The sequence below is a fragment of the Nannospalax galili genome, unplaced genomic scaffold, assembly GCF_000622305.1.
Source record: "Nannospalax galili isolate Female #2095 unplaced genomic scaffold, S.galili_v1.0 scaffold15, whole genome shotgun sequence".
Taxonomy (NCBI): domain Eukaryota; kingdom Metazoa; phylum Chordata; class Mammalia; order Rodentia; family Spalacidae; genus Nannospalax; species Nannospalax galili.
In genome coordinates, this window is record NW_008337322.1 from 5073646 (window position 1) to 5089556 (window position 15911).

General features: G+C 49.0%; 1 protein-coding gene across 34 annotated transcripts in view; it reads left to right on the forward strand.

Annotated features, from left to right (window-relative positions):
- Celf4 (CUGBP Elav-like family member 4) overlaps positions 1 to 9474 on the forward strand; it is a 300074-nt gene extending 290600 nt beyond the window's left edge. For 23 of the 34 annotated variants that reach the window (XM_008832494.1, XM_008832498.1, XM_008832500.1 and 20 more), the window contains 2 exons: positions 93 to 264; positions 7476 to 9474. In XM_008832494.1, the coding sequence (XP_008830716.1) occupies positions 93 to 264; positions 7476 to 7502 (199 nt within the window). In that variant the 3' untranslated portion in view covers positions 7503 to 9474. Of the gene's footprint in view, positions 1 to 92; positions 265 to 5288; positions 5374 to 7475 lie in introns of those variants that run through there. The other 11 variants (XM_008832493.1, XM_017797984.1, XM_017797983.1 and 8 more) reach the window with 2 other exon arrangements.
- The last annotated feature ends 6437 nt before the right edge of the window (positions 9475 to 15911 follow it).

Below are 15911 nucleotides of genomic sequence, written 5' to 3' on the forward strand. Positions count from 1 at the left end.
GGGGCGGAGCCTCGAGCCCCGCCCCCCGCCCCCCGCAGCGGCCCCGGGCGGCCTCGTGGACACCCAGGCCCTCGTCCCTCGTGTCTCGCCAGGCTTCGTGAGCTTCGACAACCCGGCCAGCGCGCAGACCGCCATCCAGGCCATGAACGGCTTCCAGATCGGCATGAAGAGGCTCAAGGTGCAGCTGAAGCGGCCCAAAGACGCCAATCGCCCGTATTGAGCGCCGGCGGGAGCGTCTCCCGGGGGAGACCAGGACTCGCGCAGGTAACCCGGGCGGCGGGGCGCAGGGACGGGAGGTGTGGACGGACCCGCCGCGCTCGTGCCTTCCTGGGCCCGGCCCTCACTCGTGCCTTGGACCCGATGCGCCCCGCTGAGCCTGCTCCTCACAAGCCACAGCACAGGCACAGAGCCAAGGTCACCCGGACAGAACGGACATGGCCGTCCCCTCTGCCTCCAGGCCCAGAGGGACAGAAGAGAGGGAACTTGGAGAAGACAGGCTGAGCCCCAGGCCTGCGCCTCCAGGCTCACACTGCTGGTCCTTTTGGCCAGGGGACCCCAAGTGGGCAAATGACAAGCTCGGGCCCCGCAGTGAGGGATAGCCTCAGACTGAGCCTTCTTCCAGACACCTGGGCCCTCCCCTGCCCAGTTCTCCTGGTAGCTTCAGACCTTTGACTCCGCTCCCCTAAGGCTGCCTAGCACAGGTTAGGAGGGCAGGGCTCTTCAAGGGAGTTTTACCAGGAAACAAAACCGGAGGACACACACAAGCTGAGGCCAGGGAGAGGCTAGGGCTGGCAGTGATCCTTCTTAGTGGGCGCTCCACCCAGTCTGCCCCGCTGGAGGCAGTCAGCCACTTCTTTGGGTCAAGTGTTCTCTTGGAGAGCACAGCTGGCTGGGGAAGGAATGGGGGATGTTCCAGGCATCAAGTCCACCTGCACCAGTTCTGGTACTGTCCACCTGTGGTCCTCAGCTTAGTCACAGGCCAAAGATGAAGGCCAGGTTTGGCCTCTTCTTTTTCAGGCTGCCCTCCCGCCCCCCAATCCCCTTCTATCCCTTTATTTGGCAGTATTGTGGCTTGGATACTGTTAGGTAGATGGGAAACTTGGAGAGAGGCAGCAGATTACCTAATGTTAGGTGTGGGAATCATAGCTACAGTGAAATGTCAGGACTGGTAGGCCACCCTCACTAAGTTGACATTGTACAGACAAGAGCATCTGGGGGTGAGTGGCCTCCCTCTGAGGTAAGGGTAGGGACAGTATATCCAAGCAGCAAGCAGGGGAATGAGGGCTAAGAGGTGGGAAAGACAGAAGGGAGAGAAGGGCCACTGCTTAGGGCCTGCAGGCCACTGTATGAACTTCGTTCTCTTCTGAAGAGGAAGGAGGCATTGGTGAGTTGCCCAGGGGAGTGCTGGGGTGGCCTGCATTTCACTAGCACCATCCTGGCAGCTGTGTTGATGCTAGACTGTAGGCTAGGTGCTGCGCAGAGATCCAGGGCAGCAGCAGGTAGTGTGAATCAGTCCGGGGCAGCAGCAGGTAGTGTGAAGGAGTGAATGTTTAGATACAGTTTGAAAGTAGAGCCAGAGATACTGTTCCTGATGCCTTAGAAGGAGTTTGAGGGGAAGAGGGACCTAGGCAGACTCCAGGTTTTGGCCCTAGTGAGCAGGAGAGCAGAGAGTTTCAAGAAAGTTCCAGCATATGAGAAGGAGGTTCAGGGTGGGAAGTATGGGAGGAGGGCTCCAGTTTCTCACACTGCCTGGCTGGGCCACCAGCAGAGGGCCCTTCTTGTACCCAGAAATAGCAGACCTCACCAGCTCGAAGCTGGTGTTCTCCCTCCAGTGATACTTTAGCCAACACTCTGCAATCCTGGGAAAGCAAAGCTGCCTCTGGGCTCCTCAGTCCCCAGCCCTGCCCATTCTGGCTCGTATGTAGATTCAGGTCGCCCTGCCCATTCCAGCTGGTATGCAGATGCAGATCCATGTTGGTTCAGAGTCTGGGCACCTTCCTGTGTTAGGCACTAGACTGGGGGCTGAGGATACAGAGCTTCCAGCTCTGCGCAGGCACAGGCATAAGGAGGCAGGCAGCTCGTGCTTCTGTAGGAGAGGAATGGCTGTCACGAAGCTCTTTCTGGATATAGAACACTGTTCCCGAAATACAGATAGCACTGCCATTCAGAAGTTACCTGGGTCCCAGGTGTGTCCCACTCCAGCCTTCCATTTCCTCGATGAAACCACCATTTTGGAATCAGAGGATTTTGAAGTCAGAGCACCGGGGTGTTTTTGATAGCAACTCCTGTCTTACCCTCATGGCCCAAGCAAGAACCTCTAAGTCAGAAATTCCTGAATGAAGGGTGGAGGAAGGTGACTGTGTTGTTTGGTAAAGTAAGAAGGTCCAGCTGGCACTCAGACTTGGGAGGAGTTCTAACACCAGGAAATACAAAGACCAGAAAGAGGAGAACCATAGACCTTCACGTCCTTGCCAGATACCAGGCGCTGCTCTGACAGGAAACAGTAACTAACATAAACTAGCTGACTGCACCTCCCTATAGGTGGAAGTGTCAACACCTCCATCACAGATACAGCACAGAGGGATTAAGAGACATGCCCACCAGCCAGTGAGTAATGGAGCCAAAGTTTGAAGCCAGGAGCCTAGTTCCCTTCAAGTGAGAAACCCTGCCCTCACCCAGTCTTCTCCTACAGCATCCTACATTTCAGAGGGGACACATTATGACACCCTATTTCTTTGGGGTCAGCCATCCGACTACCTCCTCTCTGGATAGGCAGTCTTTAACTGTGCTATGATATGATTCCTATGATAAAGATTTTAGTTTTCACTCAGATAGCACTTAATGAATGCTGTCTTGCAACCCAAGAGTGGAAGCTGTAGTAGAAGGAGGCCAAGTCAGAGCACTGTGGGTTGGGTCCAGGGAAGAGGAAAGGTTCAGGCAAGGAAGCCATAGGGAACACCGTTGCTCTGATTCCACAGACTGAGGCCCAGCGGTGTGGGGTTGAGGTTGGGGTCATTGAGGCTCTCCTTCCTGCTGGTGTCCTTTCTCTCCTGATGCCCTAGCTACTTGGGCCTGATTTGTGCAGGGCTGGGCTGTAGCTGTGGGTCTGGGTCATCTCTGGCTAGAAGCAAGCTACTTTAGCACCTGGCATCTGAATTGTTCCTGCCTGGTCCAGCTTGAACTGGGGCTTCCAAGGCCTGATCTCAGCTTTCCCATGCTACTTAGGACCCTATCTTTGCCTCCAGGGCAGTGCTCTGTGAGGCACCCCTCCTTTGGGAGTGGATACATAGGAGGCTGTGCTATGTGTTGGGTTTAGGGGTGGAGGTGGGCAAGTGTGTGAGAGACAAGGCCTGTGTGAGAAAGATCCCTGATAGAACTTTGAGAAGAGGGGCTATGTGCATTGAGGTCTGAGTACTTGTGCTCAGGACAGTGCTTGGCACTGAGAGACACTGGACTGAAGCCGAGGAGAGAGGAAAGCACCAACAATAGGAATTAGTGTGGAAGGGAAGGGGGAGAGTCCCTAGGTGTCCCTTCTTTCAGTTGCCAGCGCCCACACCTGAGGCTTCTTCTCATGCCAGAGGGACCCTCTAACGAGACAACCTAGGGAAGGGAGATGGTGACAGAGCTTCGAAATGCAGAGGAGAGTGGCACTTAGGACATAGTGGACATGTCAGGCCCTGGTCTGTGAGGTTAAGCAGGGTGTGATGCTGGAAAGTAAAGAAGCCAGTGTGGGTGGGCAGGCAGGATGGTGGGGCGTGCCTTTGGGAGGCTGAGCTAGAGGACAAGAGTGGGCCTAGTCACTTGGCTGACGGCACAGCTTATCCACAGTTCCACTGTGAGATCCCAGGATTCCCCCTCCACCTTGAAGGAGACGGAGACCAAGAGTGGGAGCGGGTTGCACATAGAGGCTGGTGGGCTGCAAATCTTGCAAACTGGGAGCATGCAGGTCTTGGCACAGGCTTGGTGCTGCAGAGGAGCACAGAGCACAGGGCAAGGTCACAGATAACCTAAGGAGGGGAGTTGGAGCAGGCCCCTAGACACTGAGGTGCCCCAGAAATGAGGAACGTGATGAAGCCTACAGAGAAAAATGATCATTCTTAACCATTAGGGCTTGACCTAGGGTGATGGAACAATCTGGAAAGCTGCTGGTAGCAGGGTGGAGGAGGCAAGGAATAGAGTGGAGGAGGGTCCACAGAGCTAAGGCGAGAGCAGCGGGGCAAGGCCACCGCAGCACCCTGGCCTGGGGGCAGCCCTACCCTGCAGCCTTCAATCTGGCCCTTTTAGGGGGTCAGAGCTGCAGGCCCTTCACAGCACTTCACAGGCACAGAAGCAACCTCAGCCTGGCCAGCTGTGAGCCAATCAAAGGGTCTGAGGTGATCATGCAGGAAACTGGCAGTGCCCAAGGCCGTTTTCAGAATTCCAGAAATACTGACATAATTTACTCCAAATCCCTAAAGGAAACGTGTTCACTGCCAGAGGTTCTAAGGAATAAGTGTGAGCGTGGCGCGCTCCTGCCACCCAGGGACACCCTTTCCTAGGGTGGGATCCGTGGGTGAGAGGGTGCTGCCCCTGTGGACTGCACTGTGGAGGCCAAGTGCCTCAGGGAGATGCACCTTTCTCACCTGCACATCGATCAAGGCACATAGTCTCTGAGCAGGTCCTCAGGCTGGAGCCACAAAAGGCGGGGAGGTGAGAGCTCTGCATCCGGGAGACAGAATTGAGGGTGTCAACAGCTTGCTCCCTGAGACCTGCTTGCCGGCTACGGTGGTGTGAGGGGCTGTTAGATTTTTTTTTCTGGCCCCCTCACCAAACCTCCCGCGCCGCCTCCTCTTCCCAACGCATGATGGGTGCCCTTAGGGGCCCGTGTGAGGTCCTGCTCCTGTTCATGGTGTGCCATGTGTCTGCATAAACAGCCATGTGCGTGTATGTATGTATTGACGTGCTCATGTTGTCCGTCTGCTGGCTTTCTCCATCCTTTGAGTTCTTTTCGGTTCCCTTTTGATTTGACTGCTGTCTTCTCATCCAAGCTTTTAGACGGATGCTGTGGTCTGGTGCCGTATAAATATTTTTCCTTTTAATTTTGTTTTAACTTCTTCCTTGCCCTTTACCCTCAGCCCTGCTCCCTGTCCCCACACTTCTGCCCCTGCCTGCCCTGCCCCTGCTTGTCCCTTCCCTCTGCCCACACTCTCTTATCCCCCTCTTTCTCTCTCTCCATATATAAATATATATAAATATATATAAATCTTTTCTTCTTTTGTCATTCAACCAAATTTCAACAACCCAACCAGGGCCAGTCAAATCCACCACAGTCTCGCGCTGAGCTAGGAATAAAGTTCACGTAATCACATGAGAGTGGAGAAAAGTCCCCCATCCGTAAGTTCAAATCAACTCAAAGTTCACAGTGTGACATGATGGCGTCATGTAACAAGGCTAAGAATCGGTTGCATGACACTGCCGTCGAGTTTCGTGGAGGTGCTGTGATTGGAGCGTTTTTCTTGGATGTCGTCCCGTGGGTTGGCCAGTCATGATCACACGTGCACTCTCGACCTTGTGCTGCCACGACCTTTTTTTGCTGTGCTCATTTCCGTTTTGTTCTTGGTGCTTGCAGTGGTTTTACTTTCTGTTGTGTTCGGCGTTTTTTTTTTTTTTTTGTACGTGTTCATAAATCTACAGAATAGGTCAATATTGAATCAATAGCCTGAATGTCATTCCTGACGAAATATGTTCCCCTACCATAGAAGATGCTGGTAGAATTGAGGTGGCTTACCCTCTTGTCTGATGGGTACATAGAGAAAAAAAAAAAAAAAAAACCAAAACAAAAGAACAAAATAAATTAGTAAAAACCAAGATTAATTCCTGAATTAGCAAATATGGGATCATTTAACTGTATAAGCTATTCTTTTTTTTTCTTAAAACCAAGGAAAACATCTTAAAAAAATATCTCTGCGTGGTTGATTTACTTGCACTTGAAAATATTGTGATTTTATTTTTTTCTAGAAATTTGGGGCCTTTTTCAATTGACACTTTCCTAGGTCTGGTCTTTTTCCAGTTAGGCTACTTTAAATCTCACCTTAAAAGGAAAAAAAAAAAAAAGAAAAAAGAAAACCAAAATATCTACAGTAACAAAATGATCTACGAAATTCTAAACCAAAAGCTAGAGTCCAAAGCCAGAGGTCTCTGAGAGAGAGCCTGGTCCAAACTGTGAGGTTTGTATTGTAGCTACTTCTGCTAAATTGAACGTGGGGCGGTGGGGAGGGGCGCACGGGAGGGTATTTTCGGTTGGTCTGGAAGAAATAATAGCAACAAAAGCAAAATGCATCTTTTTGTTTACAACTGAAAAAGGGTCCTTGACAAGTGTTTTTTTAATTTTATTCTCATTTTATTTGGTGTTGTAATTGTTTAGACTGCTGTGTATGGTTTGCTGTTTGTTGAATCAACAGTGTGAAAACCTGCCAGCATGGATTGATACACGCATGATGTTGTCCCCGCAAGTGGGGGCTCTGCAGTTCTAACTTTCTTGATGTAACCAGTCACCCCCATGTATAAGTGGAAGCTGCTTGCAAGAATGGAGATGAGTCTCATTCGTTAATCCACAATGATTAAGCATTTGCCTTCTGATTCTAGTCAGATCATGATTTTTTTTTTTTCTTAAAGGCAAAACAAAGCAAAAAGCCACCATTGGAAACAAATCAAGAACTGTTTCAGCTAATTTGTTTGATAATTAAATCTGTTCTGACCTTTTTTAGGTTCTCCCATCCATTCCCTGGAAGTTCTGAATTTCCTCTAAATTCCCTGGCATGTATGAGAAAAGTATTATGTATGTGCATGTGTGTGTGCAGAGATGCATACACATACACACATATCCATGTATATCCACATATGTGCAGGTGAATATATGCTACACATATATCCAGATACACATATGTGTACATACAGCCTCGCAAATAGTTGCTAATCTTGGGAAAGAAGTGGTTGGCTGGGAACTGGGCAAAGATTCAGCAAAAATCTGAGTGGCAGCTCTGTCTTCCTTCTTCCCGAAAGCCGGGAAGAGTGGCTGGATGCAACATTCTAGTCATCTTGTTTGCTAGGCTTCTGTATACATATGGTATCTGGGCTAAACCCCCTGGGACAAGTTTAATTGCAAATTAATATCCTGTGGTTCCAAATTATTCCCTTAGATCTAGCGGTCCCTCAATCCAGAACCATTCTAAAGGAAGCCAAGTCGAGAATTCTCTTCCGAAAGCCCAGCTACAGCCATCGCCACTAGATTGCCCGGTGGATTCTCACTTTGAACAGAAGAATAAATTTCTTTTGGCTGTATCATGATCATGACTAATTCTCATACTGGTCTCTCTTCCTTCCCTCCCACCATCCCCCAGAAGTCCCATCTTCCCCTGAGGCAGGTCCTTTTGGTGTTTGGATGCATTTTGTGTTTCCACAGGAGGTTTAACCAGCCCTGATTTTCTTCATTTTAGGGCAGGATGCTGAACGGGCTACATTAAAAAACAAACCTCTCTCTCTATTTATAAATGAGAACTGTTGGATGACACCTTTGACATATCAGCCAATACCAATCAAGCTGAAGACTCCAGACACTCTGTGTGACTGACTGAAACATTTCTTCAAGGAAAGTATAGCGTCTATGGAGTTCAGAGGGCACGTGTTTGGGGGAAAATTATACACGTGGAGTTCAGAGGGCACGTGTTTGGGGGAAAATTATACATGACATAAAGAAGATGACGACGATGAAGAAAAATGAGAAAAAAAAAAAGGCAACTTTACAAAATAACATGAGCCCAGATGGGGAAGCTGAAGGGCTGGGCACTGGGAGGAGACGGAGACGCTGCTGCTGCTGACCGATCCTGGGGCTTATCCAGCCCGTGGGCGCCTGAGGCAGGCGAGGGCAAGTGTGCGGTGGGGCCTGGTCCCCAGCAGGCAGCTGGGAGGCTGCCACTGAGCATCTCTATCTGTCATTCCTTTAGCTATTTAGGGACCAAAGGACCAAACTTTTTATTGCAGATGTGTAGCTCTGTCTATTAGAGGCGGAATGGAGACCGACCTCCTTCCTGCCTCCTGGCTGTTCTTGAAACAGCTTAGAGCGATTCTATGAAAAATGTAATAAAAAAATTTAAAAAAAATTAAAAAAAACAAAAAAAGGAAAAAAATACTGCTTCAATGCTTTTAAAACAGCAAGATAATAGTTCTTTGATACTTGAGAGGCGCTTTGATTACCCTCATTGAAGTCTATGACACGTTCCTATGGTTTTCTGTATTATATGTCTGGATGGAGCTGTTAAAACGAACAGCTTGGTGGATATTTGGGGAAAGCAACAAAGATATTAAAAGTCATTAACCATGAAGTGTGAGAACGAGGGGAACCAGGGGACTTTGAAGGCAAAGTAATTGTTGTGAAAAGTCTGTAAATGCTTCTAACTCTTCCCCCTCTTAAAATAATAGTTGTACAGAATTTTAAAAGGAAAAGTTTAAAATACCTATATCATAGAAGAAAAAAATTAGAGGAAAGCAAAAAAATAAAAAATAAAAAAAGGAAAAAAAAATAACCTTATAGACGTTAGCGTTATGCTAAAATCCCAGATGTTGTAGGACTGTACTTCCGTAGAGTTTAGACTGAGCATCGATCCCGTCTCCCCGCGAGTGCTGTCGGACGCAGCCCCGAGGGCCAGGCCGGACTGTCCAGACCTGCAGGCCCGGCCGGAAGCGCCCCGAAGCGCCCCGGAAGCGCCCTGCCGCCTCTGCTTCGCCCGGAGCCGCGCGTGCGCAGCTCTCGCCCTCCTCACCTCCGCTTCACTCGCCTTCCATGCTTGTTCCAGAGACTTTCCGGGCCAGGGAGAACTGGGAACTTTCATCTTCAACAACTAGAAACACACACACACACAAAACCTTAACAAGAGAGAGAAAAACAAACAATCTTTGAAGAATTTCTGAAACTGTTTACAAGGAATTTTGAAAAACAGGGATGTTTAAATGATGCCGGCTCTGTTTTTCTGTAAATAAATTTGCATATTTTGTAGGACTTTTAATTGTAATGATAGAGAAAAAACAAGGAAAACTATTTAATGAAAGCACGATATTTATCTTTGGTAAATGACTTTAGAGCAGTTAAAGACATTGCTTAAAAAACTCAGAATCAGAAAAAACACTGAATTATTTAAGAACACATATATTTTAAAGTATAACATATTTATTATAATTTATTTGCACCTTGGGAAGACTTGCTTTGGCGTTCTGCCCCGATAATGTCTCACTGATGTCCATCTGGAGGCCAGAGGGGTTCTTGGAACTACCATTTTTTTTCTTTTAGAAGAACAAATTTCTGGTTCCTCTCAGGCCTCCTGCCTTTCCTTTCTATTTTGCTGTTTTTATTTGTTTCACGTTTTCTTTTTCTTTCTCTTGACCCCTCCTTTTAGGATGTCCAGATGTTGTAAAAAAAAAAAAAAAAAAACAGCTGCAGTTCAGTACAACTGCTCTTTTCACACCCAACTCCCTAAAACTCCTTGTAACCTTCTGTAACTATTGGATGACGCTTTCTCCAGCTTAGCCCTAAATAAAGCACAGTTTAAAAACAGGACTCTGTCTTCATTGGTCTGTGCCTCTCAGGGTTTTCCTACCTGTGCTTCATGGCTTCGAGGCTTGTCCTGGGTCCTCCTCCTGGAATCTGCCATGCAAACCCTCACTGTGAGTCACAGCTACTTTGGAAAGGTGATGGGAATAATAAAATGCAGGACTACTAGGACTAGTCCACCCCCCCCAAGAAAACCAACTGGCAAGTCTAAGAGAGACCCCATTACAAACCCATTTGTTTGGGCTTCCTGGGGAGAGAGAGCTACAGTACCCAGACATACCGAAGTCCCCTTTCCTCTCTGAGGAAAGGAAAGCAAGGCTGCTGATCTGAAGATGGACCAAGAGTTGGGTGAGGTGAGGTGATGATGCCTTGGGGGAGGAGGCAGTGGAGGGAAGGAACAGAATCTCAGCTTTGTCGTGGAGCCTTTGCTCTTGGTGATGCACCTGTACTGCATGGCAGTTTGCCTGGATGGTGAAAATTGAGGATTGTGGATGATACCTTGGAGTCAGTGTCCTAGGAAGAGGTGCTGGGGTCCTGCCCTGGGAAGCCTCTTGGGAGTGTTGTCTACCTCATACTAGACATACACACCCAAGCTCTGAATGCCCCATGGGTGGGCAGTCTTTAAAGGAGGAAGGAAAAGAAACAGGACTTACTGGAGACTAAAGGTGGCTCTCCTGAGTGTCAGCCCAGACAGAGCTACGTCAATCACATGCCTTTCTCAGAGCCTTCCTGGGAGAGACCTTAATGCTCTCTCCCTTTCTTGCCCTGGATCCCAGCATTCAACCTTTCAGCCTGATCTAGGGATGGAAAGGCTCCCTCCAAGGGTCTGCACCACTCTTCAGGGTTAGGGGCAGGAAAGTTGTGTGGTTTTAGGTGTCTACAAAACGGCCGATTGAGCCCTGGGGATGCGCGAGGGAGAGAAGTCCATCTATCTCTTTGGAGTGTAGGCCTAGCTTCAGTGCTTCCTGGCTTCTCAGAAGATGGGTTGTAAGGTCAGTGCTAAGAGCTCCAGCTGCATAGCAATCCCTGGTCTCCATGGTCCACCTTTCTTCCCACCTTTCCTGGTGCCAAGGACCCATCCCATGTGTCTCAGCCAAGAGACCCCTGAGTATCAGCAAACATGGGCAGTCAAAACCTTGACTCCACTGTTGGATAGTTCTGAGGTGGGGGGTGGACTATGCCTAAATTAATTTCTATACCTGTCTTCCCAACTGGACATCCTGCTCTGCCCATTCTGGGGGAGCCAGGCTTCTTGGAAAAGTTAAATTCTAGTAGTTGCATGTCTGATCGAGGAGTACTTTTTTTTTTTTTTTTTTTTTTGGTCTTTTTGAGACAGGGTCTCCCTGTAGCCCCAGCTGGCCTGGAACTCACTTTGTAGACCAGGCTGGCCTTGAACTCACAGAGATCTGCCTGCCTCTGCCTCCCAAGTGCTGGGATTAAAGGTGTGCACAACCACACCCGGCTGAGTATATGTTTTTTAAGGCATTCTTTAGGGAGAAAGGCCCTATAGATTTTGAGCCTTCAAAACTATGGTTTCAGTTGGATATTGAGAGCTGAAAGGCACCAAATCAGCTAGAGGATGCCAGCCTCAACAACCAGTTACTCCCAGGCCTCAGGGCACCTGTGAGAACATAACAGGTCTGTTCTGTGACCAGGGAGGTGCTCTCAATCAGAGCTACAGGAGCCCTTGGAGCTGCCACCAGAGAAGGCCTAAGATGCTTGTCAGACTGTTCTGCCTCTTCCAGGCATGGCTGAATGGAGAGGTGACTTCACCAGAGCCATATGTGAATGTGCCAGTTCTATAAAATAAACTCCTCACTGAAGGACTGCATGCCAAGTGACTACTGTGTATTCAGCACATTGAGCACAGAATGTGATCTATTAACCTCTGGGGGAAACTCACAAAGCACCTGAAAGCTTGCTAAGCACTTTCATGCCATGTCACGTAGGATTACCAGGACCTGTGAACCCTGGCGGCTCATCCACCCTCCTTGGTTACATGTTCTTGACCTGGAGGGTCAAGAAAGCTCATATCAAATCCACACCAATTTCTGTTTGTGTCCCCTAGTTTACAGCCCCCTGCTGGTACCCCACCAGTCGTGTGGGCCCCTTCATAGGCCTCTGTTTGTAAGAGAGCATTTATTTATTACCATAAACTTTTTGTTTCCAGTGTAATAGCCCACAACAAAGATAGGTGTATGATTCACCCTGTGTGCCCACCCCTAGCTTCCAACCCATCAGCTCAAGAATCAATTTGATGCAGATTCCAGACGCCACTCACTTCATTGGTAGATGCTTCACATTCCACCTCCGTTTTTCCTGTGCTGCACTGAGGTTTAGCAGCTGGTGGGACTTGGCCACCGTGGCCTCTGCACTGCCATCCTGCAGGGCAGCCTTGCTTCCAGCTGAGCCCATCTCCAGGACTTCCTCAGCGACTGAACCTGCCTCGGCAGGACTCACAAAGTCCTTTCGGCTCTTGTACCCACTGAAAACTATGGCTTCTCTCCCGTCTTCTTTTCTCCTTCCCTCTGTCACTCAAACATGAAAATGGCATGCTCATTGAGACCGTTCCTTTAGCTCCTGTCTTCTTGTTTTTTTTTCTGATTTGACTTTTGTCTCATTTTGAACAGTTTAACTCCCCACCTGCCCCACATTCGGAGTACAAACAGAGTGTGACACAGGCATATTAAGGCTGCCCCCTGCAATATTGTCCTGCCTCCATCCCCCTGACCCCGTACCCAGAGTGCTGATGCATGTCTAGGAAACGCTGAAGCTCCTTGGACACATGGGCTTAGGGCCAGTGTGTGAGTCACACCAGGCTGAGCCCAGAATCTGCCTGCCTGCATGGTAAGGTGAATGAAGGGACATGTGGGTAGTGCTCAGGGGTCCAGCTCAGCACAAAGCAACAGCATCAGACTTGACCTCGAATGCCACTTGGCCATTTCCCAAAATAGAATGCACCCTTAAACACAAATTATTAGCTGCCATCGATGTTTCACCTTCAATAGACTATTAACTTCTGGCAGTTAGATTTGTCATCGCTGTTGATTCACTGCCTGCAAGGACAAATTATAGATCACACGCTTGTTCCAAAGAGGTAGACATTCTGAAAGTATCTTTTAAGTAGTGCTGATGGCACACGTGGAGTAAGCGCATGGCCAACACGCCCCTTTCTACGGGGTTCCTCGGCTTTGGTTCTTTGCTTTAACCTTCCTTGTCCCCCTAAACTGCCTCCCTGCCTTTGAATTCCTCCGATTTTGGCTCTAGCCTCTGATCTCCAAAATTCCCAGCTGCCCCAGGCCTGACTAGCCAGCCCCTGCTCCCCAAACCCCTACCTATCTAGGCAGCTAGGAAGCTCCGTAGGATGGTACCTCTGCTGCCACCTGCATGCACAGTCTAACCAGGATTTGCAGCATTAGGGGAGGGTGGAGACACTATTGTTTTAGAGGGTCAAGGTATGGATTGGGACCAAGACCAGGATTCTACTCTCAGTTCCCTCCAGCACCCTCTGTGTGCCTTTGGAAAAGTTCACACACACACACACACACACACACACACACACAGAGAGAGAGAGACAGAGACAGAGACAGAGAGACAGAGAGAGACAGACATAGAGACACAGAGAGTTCTCTGAGTAGGAATTTTTCACTGAATTCCTCAGAATTAATAGTTGGAGCTACAATCCTCTCCTCCTTCCCTTTCCTTAATTATGTTCTACCGACAGCTGATATCCCATCCAGAGCAAGCTTGAACTTGACATCATGCCATTTAGGTCTTTCCCCCTAATACCAGCTGGCCCAGTCCATTCTGGGGGAATCCCTGTCATGCTGGGTTCACATGTGTCTGCTGCTTGCTCTTTTCCAGGGACCCCAGTTAGCTGATATCTGATGCACCTGGGCCCTTTGCTCTGTCTTTTTTCCCCCTAAGAGCATCCCTGAGGTCCTGGTTGCTGCTGCCTGTGGCCATCTCCCTCCTGGCTCAGATGCCTCAAGCTGCAAGCTAATGCGGTCTTTGCATTTAAAAAACTCTTCCCTGTTGTTTGGAATAGGTAACATATTCATACATTTTTGGAAAGCACAGGTAAAAAGATACAATGAAGTCTTCTCTAAGTCACACCTTCCCCTCTAAAGCCAGCATTGCCAGCTTCTCTGGTTTACACTGGTTTTTACGTTGATGTTTGGTATATTGGTGGCATTGCTTTGTCTTGGTAAAATTGTATAGCCTGAATCAAACCATCAGGAAACAGCAGATCACCCCAAATTGGGGATCAGTCTATGAAACAAATGGCTTGTAGTCCTCTAAAGAGACATGGCAGTTAGGTACAGTGTATGGGTCTGAATCAGACCCTGGGCCAGAATTTGCTCATGGTTTGTTTCTTGTATGGAGTATAAAGCAGTATACTGACAAGCGTTTCATGAGAGTTAGATAGGCAATGTTCTGCTGTCCTGTTCATTGCCTGATTTTGACTGTTTTGGTCATATAAGAGCTGCCCTTGTTTTTAGGATGTGTATGCACAGCTATTTGGGAGAGAGAAAGTATTAGGTCTCCAACTTACCCTCAAATATTTCTGAAAATAAGTAAATGGTGGGGCTGGAGAGATGGCTCAGTGGCTAAGAGCACTGGCTGCTCTTGCAGAGGACCCTAGTTTGGTTCCCAGCACCCAAATGGCAGTTAACAATGGTCCTTAACTCCAGTTCCAGGGGATCTGACAGCCTCTTCTGATCTCTGTGGGCATTGTATGACATGGGTGCTCTTACAAACAATGCAGGGAAAATGCTCATATACATAAAATAAAGATAATAAAATATTTTTAAGTGAAATAATGGCATTGTTTATATGTCTGTAAGGAACAGTGAATGACCACACAAAGGGGCTGAGACATGAACCTTGAAGAATACGGGTAAAAGCTACACCGGGATTCTTCGAATTATTTCTAAAAACTTCTGCAATCGAAGTTCAGATTAAAATATTTTGAAAAATATATGGCCAGTGTGAACATCAGCCATGCCAGCCTGGGGAGAGCTGTGAACCTTTGGAATAATGATCCCAGGGACTAATGCCCAGGTTTCTCAAAGGAGAAACCCTCAAGCAGAGCTCGAGGAGCAGTGCCCTGATGTGATGAGGCTAATGTGACTTCTGCCTCCAGTCCATTAAGGACACACTGACCCTGGGTCACAGGAAGCGGGAATGCCCACTCCACCCTCTGCTACAGAGCAGCTGGACTACCAGGCGGGAAGGACCATTGCCAGTTCTGCTCCTTCTGAGTCCATGCGTGTGTGTGTGGTGTGTGCTTGGTTGTGTCTGTGTGTGGCGTGTGTGCGTGGTGTGTGTGGTGTGTGTGTGTGGTGTGTGTGTGTGTGTGCGTGGTGTGTGTGCGTGGTGTGTGTGGTGTGTGTGTGTGTGTGTGCGTGGTGTGTCATGTGTGCGTGTGTGGGCGGGTGTGTGTCTGTGTGTGGCGTGTGTGCATGGTGTGTGTGCGTGGTGTGTGGTGTGTGTGTGTGTGTGTGCATGGTGTGTGTGGTGTGTGTGTGTGTGGTGTGTGTGGGGTGTGAGCGTGGTGTGTGTGCGTGGTGTGTGTGGGGTGCGTGTGTGCGTGGTGTGTGTGCGTGGTGTGTGTGGTGTGTGTGTGTGTGCGTGGTGTGTGTGCGTGGTGTGTGTGGTGTGTGTGTGGGGGGGTGTGTGTGGGGTGTGAGCATGGTGTGTGTGCTTGGGGTGTGTGGTGTGTGTGTGGTATGTCCGTGGTGTGTGTGCGTGGTATGTGCGTGGTGTGTGTGTGGTGTGTATGTGTGTGTGGTATGTGTGTATGTGTGTGGTGTGTGTGTGTGGTGTGTGTGTGCATGGGGTGTGTGTGTGGTGTGTGTGTGCATGGTGTGTGTGTGCATGGTGTGTGCGTGTGTGGGGTGTGTGCATGGTGTGTGTTGCATGGTGCGTGTGTATGCTGTGTGTGTGGTGTGTGTGTGCATGGTGTGTGTGCGGTGTGTGTTGCGGTGTGTGTTGTGTGGTGTGTGTGCAGTGTGTGTTGCGGTGTGTGTTGTGTGGTGTGTGTGCGGTGTGTGTTGCGTGGTGTGTGTTGCGTGGTATGTGTGCGTAGTGTGTGTGTGGTGTGTGTTGCATGGTGTGGGCGTGGTGTGTGCGTGTGTGTGTGGTGTGTGTGTGGTGTGGGCGTGTGTGGGCGTGTGTGTGGTGTGTGTATGTGTGTGGTGTGTGTGTGTGGTGTGTGTGTAGGGGATGAAGGGGAAAAGGGCGATAAGGAGAAAGAAAGAGAGAGAGAGAAGAAAGAAAAAAAAAGAAAGAAAGAAAGAAAGAAAGAGAGAGAGAGAGAGAGAAA